We start from the raw sequence: 6,377 nt of genomic DNA on the forward strand, positions 1-6,377 counted from the left end.
AGAGTTATTAAACACAAAACCAATTAAGATTAGTTACGAACATGTAGGGTGTGAAAGTGAAAGGGGGCGAACATGAGTTGGCGCAAACGTGAATGGGCGCGAACGGACCCGGATTCAGCCTATGTACCAGTGAGAAATATAGAAGCCTTTCTACGGTATTTATTTGTACAATTCAGGTAGTCTTGACCTATTCATTTGTCTTAAAAAAAACCCAGCCAGTTGGCACCTTCACTTCACACACACACATATACGAATATCAATTATATGCTTACGAGACATGTTGCATTGTTAAACTAATTACGGTATGTGAAAATCAAGACTTGCATAAAAACTATCCCAATATTAGAGACAGTGGCGTCATTTTTCTTCAGAGCTTTCAGCTCTTTGATTACTGTTTATTTTCCAGTTAACGGAATATGTAGCAGAGTGTCAAGCTGAAGTCGATTCTGTAGAGAAAAAAATCAAACTGATAGATGAGGAAATTAACATTAAAAAACAGGTAGGATATAATATTGCAAAATATGTAAAAATTGACTTAAAAAATATAGGTAAAAATTAATATTTAGAAAAATTGGTAGAAATTTGTTTTGAAAATAGGAAGAATTTAACATAAAATAACAGGGATAAAAATGATCATTGCAAAATATCCACTGTAACAGAAGTTGTTTTTATTGTTTTAATACTGTTGAAGATGAATATCATGTAATTTTTCAGTGTCCTGTTGATATGGATCTTAAAACAAGTTCATTAATTAAATTTCTCTTCCTTTCCCTTCCTATCCCTCCCACATACATTTTTAACTGGATTTTTGTGACAAAAATGTCGGTTATTGATTTGGGGATGTACAGCGGGCGGTGGGGCGGCCGGGCAGTCGGGCGGTCGGGCGGGCGGCAATCAAATGTTGTCCGTGCATTAATTCATGAACCGTTCAGCCAAAGCTTTTAAAATTTTAATATGTTGTTACTGACAATTAAATGAAGGTCAAGTTCAATAATGACGATTTTGACTTTTACCGTTCAGGAGTTATGGTTCTTGAAAGATTGAAAAATGGAGTTTTCAGTCGTGTCCGTGCATTTACGCATGAACTGTTCTACCAAAGCTTCCCAAATTTTAATATGTTGTTACTGATGACAAAATGGAGGTCAAGTTCAATAATGACGATATTGACTTTTACCGTTCAGGCGTTATGGTTCTTGAAAGATTTTAAAATGGCGTTTCCATTCACGTTGTTGCATTTACTCATGAACCATTCAATCTAAGCTTTTCAAATTTTAATATGTTGATACTGATGACAAAATGGAGGTCAAATTTGATATTGACGATTTTCACTTTCACCATTCCTCAGTAATGGTTCTTGTGATATTGCCAGGACACAAATAAATATTAATAAATCCGGTTTGCTGTCGTTGTGACAGCCTCTTGTTATTAAATAGCCATTACAACAAAACATATTTGAGGTGTGCCCATTTCCAGGCAACTTTGTGACAAACATATTTTTTCCATGTTTACTGTTGTTGATGGATATTTATATGATTTTATAAGAGAAGATCCATAGATACTCGATTTGAGCGTTGCAGTCCAGTGAAAATCATAAAGAACTTAAATTTGACTTGAAATTTTGAATGGCTAAGGGAGGTAACTATACCCCTTTAATAATTTTCATGTATAAATCTACGCATGACTGACTAGAATGATTATTTTTGTCAGTACATGTATCAATGTTCCAATTAATGATACCTAGCTTTGTTGTTATTTATAATTTTTTGATGCTCCTATCAAGTTACTAAACATCAAACTTCTAAACATGCTAAAACATCAAATTAAGAATCCCCCCTACCCATTAAATTGTTGAAAATTGAAACCGACATAAATGCTTATGATTCTACGATGCAATGGTTGCTTTGCAAACATTATTTAAGTATAGTATATTTAAAAACCAGATGGTTACAAACTTCAGGAAGCTAAAATCTGTGGGGCTATTTCTGAAAAAAATGTATATAAGGATTTGACACCATATTATATTTTTTTCTGTGGGAAAATGGAGGGGAAGCAAATACAAGTGCGACAAATGAATTTTAAAAATAATGGGTGCTGGGTAAAAATATGCTGTCCAACCCTCCTACCCCAACATCTTTTCTTTGCATAGACCTTAACAACAGTTTTTGATTTTAGAATTACCAACAAGAAATACAGATAAAAATACAAGAGGAAGAAGCAATGCAGAGAGAAATTATGGAAATTCAAACTCAATGGAAATCATCTGTACCTGATGCTAAAAAAGTTTTATTAGAAAAAGAGCAATGGTTTGTTTTTATTGGAAACTTACTAAGAAATACATATATGCTAATTTCCTGCAATATGCCATAAACATTAAATTTCAGAATAGCCCTGTTATAATATGTTATGTCCATTTTTAGTTATAGTGGCATTTGAGGCTGTTAATCCTGCTGGTGTTTCCTCATGCCATTATTTAAAAAAGACTATTAACGAATTAGCTGCAATACAGAGACTAATTTATGCAACTGTTATTGTTAATATAACATATTGTAACGCCATATGATTATTACGTATAAGCATAATATGTTAAGTCAGTATAGTATACAGTTTGTAAATACAAGTCTATTTATAATTCACAAAAGCGAAATACTACCACTATGACTAAACCTAAGCAAGGACATGGTTAAAAAATATATACTTATTATAGGAAAGAACATTGTTGGAAACACCCTCCCCCTTTTTTTCAATCCTAGGTTGGCAATCCCCTCTTTTGAAAATTGTTGGATCCGCCCGTGTCTTGACTGTTAGAAAAAATTGCTTTTGAATATATACTGTATGATTACAGGGCAGCTCAAAAGAGATGGGAGATTAAGAAGGAAGAAAGTCAGTTAACGGACTTCTTGAGGAAAGTAGTAGAAGAAGTTATTGATCATAAAACTAAGATTCAGGTTAGTATTTGCTCCCCCCTCTTTACTGGTTTTGGGGGACCAGTATTTGGTCAATTCTTTTGATACTATCATGTAGATTTCTTGTCATCACCAAGGTCATCATGATAAATTTAAAGTTCAAGTTTTAAATCATCCTGGCAAAAAAAAAATGAACGTAATTTTCTTAATAATTTCTTAATTTATAAAGGGAAATTGTAAGATCAATGTGGAATAAATCATGTCAGTTCTATAAAATGAAAATAACAGTTTATAGATTTAAAAGCATCAGAAGAAAAATAGTTGAGCCACCCAGACTTTTTTTATAGTTCTGTTTTTGATCCCTTTTGACTTAGTAACAAAAGACATTCAAGATAATAATTAGGATATTTTAACAAAGACTGACATAAAAACAATTTATTGCTATTTTGTTCATTTTTCCTTAGATCTTTTTTTGTGATAATATTTCATATCATGCTACAAGCTTGAGATGGAAAATTATCGCTAGAAACTAAGGAGGCAAGTGGCATTGCTAATGAAATTAATATGAAATTGACAACATCGTCATCGGTAAAATAGCGATAAACAGATTATCATTGATCGTCTCAACTCCATTCTTCTTGCTTTTGCCCGCACCAACTCAAGCAAGAAAATCAATCTCGTTGAGATGATCAACGATAATCTATAAATATAAGTTCTGAAGTTAACTGTGACATTGACAGTGCACTATACAAAAAGCCGCCCAAAACCAGAGACAAATCATGTGTACATTTTAATAGATGTATATTTATTTTCATCACATATTTGGTATGAATACCTTAGGTATTACATATGCAATAACCTCAAAATTACCTGGGGCAAAAAAGAGTATATTGATATTGTGCCTTTCCTCCATATGACGTCACGTCATTGCATCCTTAACAACACTTTTGTGATAAAATCTACAAAAGATTTTTACCAGTTATGTTTCATTAAGGATGTATTCTTCTGACTTTTCAGTCTCATTCAGTCTCGTTGAAATCTCGTTCTTGAATTATTCCCAAAACATGTGATAGAAGTGGAAAATATCAATGAATTTTAAAAATATTATAAGCAAACATAAATCTGTGAAAAAATTGTGTATTTACAATGAAAGGTTTTGCGTAATCTAGTTTTCAAATTTAAAGACCAATTAAGTCAGTATTTTTAGCCAAAATTTTGAGAAAATGGGTGAGGATACAAAAAATGATTTTACAAGAATCATGTACATCCCATATCATTTTGGTCTTTTCAAATTTCTTAGATATGTCTTTTTCCAATCATTTATAACAAAAAAAGTTGAAATAATATGCATTTTGTTCTTAAAACTGAGAAAAATCACAAAAATACCAAATTGACAGCATGGTAAATTTTACACAAAAAAGCTTCAAAATATGATAAAACTTTCTTATATTAACACCTACCTATAGTTTTTGTAAGTAAAATTTATTCAGATTGGTCCACTTCATCTTTATAGAAAGTATGAGAAAAAGTTTAATTGTGGAACTGTGATTTTTTTCATTATAATAGCCCAAAAATAGGTAAAGATCGATGAAAAATGGGAAAATCATCAAAATTGGGCATTTTCAAAGGGCCGTAGCAAAAAAAGAAGTGCACCACCATATGATTTTTTCTTCACCAATTATTTTGTTACAGTCTTATAAACCCAAAAATCAGGTTAAGAAAAAAAGTTTAATTCTAGAAATTTTTGGCTCCTCAGAGGTGTACATCCTTAAATTGTTATAATTGAAATTTGTTTTCTCTTTTCTGCAGAACTTATATATGTAATATATAGATTATAACATTTATTTTCCAAATTGGCCCTGGTATCATCCCTCGACCCATATTGTCCCTCGACTAAAGCCTTGAGGCTGATATGGGAGTCTCAGGATGATACCAGGGCCAAGATGGAAAAGGGCATGTTATAATCTATACCTACTTAACAAGTCAACTGATAACTTTTTATAAAGAATTTCTAAAAGTGTGTTTTATATGATTTTTAATAGCATTTTATATTTAGTAATTTTGAAATTTGCAAATTAACATTTAGTTTACATGTATGTTTATGAAATGTCTCAGTAAATTGTTTGGCTTGTCATTTACTTCATTTGAAAGATACTACTTAATATCGTCTTGCCTGCGAGGACAGTAACACTCTGCGAGACATAGATATTACTTGCCAGTGGTGGCGGAAATCTATTGTATTAATGACTTTCAATGATAGCAGGTTTTACTTTCTTATTTAAATGTAAAGCATTCATTATACACTTTGTTCTGCAGCTCACAATGTAAGATGGAAATAATTGTCAAATTTCTTTTTCAGGAAAGATTAGAAACAATGTTAAAAGATGTGACTACCTACAGAAAAGAGTGTGAAAAAGAAAAATGATGGAACTGAAGAAAATTGTCTTGATGAGCATGTCTCTAATCTTACAAGAATATTTGATATTAGTTTCTGACTTTAGTGAAGTTTGTCACAGTAAAGAGGAACAAACTGTGTATATGTGTATATATTAAACAGCATGAATTGTATTTCCTTTCTTAACACTATAAACCAATCTTTTAATTTAATGTGCATTTTTATCTTGATTGCCAGGAAAGTAGCTAAGGAGAGACAAGGTTATCATATATATTGTTGCAAAAACCAATAAAAGACATTCAGAGTTCATTTTTTTACATAAATAAGGCGGTTAGTTTTCTCGTTTGAATTGTTTTACATTGTCTTACTGGGACCTTTTATAGCTGACTATGCGGTATGGGCATCATTGTTGAAGGCCGTACGGTGACCTATAGTTATTAATGTTTGTGTCATTTTGATCTTTTGTGGATAGTTGTCTCATTGGCAATCATACCACATCTTCTTTTTTATATTTACTATAAACTGAACTGATGTCTGCTTAAATTAACAACCGTTGATCAATCCAATTCAAAAAGAGATGTGTATGAAAACTTTGAAATAGATTCCTGTACCTGAAACAACAATTATTATAGTAAAATCTGAAATATTGTATGCATTCACTGTATTTAAGTGTATAACTGCCTTTTTTGAAGAATGGACAAAAATGTAAAATTAATGACATAAATACATATCTTTTTACTACAATACTCATCTAGTTGCATTATTCCAATTAAAAAAATGTTGTATTGGTAAATAATTGTAAAGACTGGAGATGAGCGCACCTGTAAAGTGCGTGATTCGAACTCACAACCTCAGTATTGACAGAGCAGTGATTTACTTATTGGAATTCTTATTACTGAATCAATTGGAACCTCCAGTTTTTATTGTAGCTAAGTATTTGAGTACTTAAGTCTGAGATACATGAACTAATCCTATGTTGTTATCAGCTTTGAGCTAGCTTTCTGTAACTGATAGTATTTTTAAATTGGTTCTATGTGTCATTTGTCTTTAGGATAGTTGTTTGCTGCTGAGTTAATTGA

At 31.6% G+C, this 6,377-nt stretch overlaps 1 protein-coding gene across 2 annotated transcripts in view; it reads left to right on the forward strand.

Annotated features, from left to right (window-relative positions):
- Window positions 1–5,510, forward strand: part of LOC143049672 (kinetochore protein NDC80 homolog) — a 79,044-nt gene extending 73,534 nt beyond the window's left edge. For both annotated transcript variants that reach the window (XM_076223317.1, XM_076223316.1), the window contains 4 exons: window positions 407–499; window positions 2,173–2,303; window positions 2,843–2,945; window positions 5,263–5,510. In XM_076223317.1, coding sequence (XP_076079432.1) covers window positions 407–499; window positions 2,173–2,303; window positions 2,843–2,945; window positions 5,263–5,328 — 393 coding nt within the window. In that variant the 3' untranslated portion in view covers window positions 5,329–5,510. The remainder of the gene's footprint in view (window positions 1–406; window positions 500–2,172; window positions 2,304–2,842; window positions 2,946–5,262) is intronic.
- Window positions 5,511–6,377: the final 867 nt, after the last annotated feature.

This window comes from Mytilus galloprovincialis, chromosome 10, assembly GCF_965363235.1.
Source record: "Mytilus galloprovincialis chromosome 10, xbMytGall1.hap1.1, whole genome shotgun sequence".
Taxonomy (NCBI): domain Eukaryota; kingdom Metazoa; phylum Mollusca; class Bivalvia; order Mytilida; family Mytilidae; genus Mytilus; species Mytilus galloprovincialis.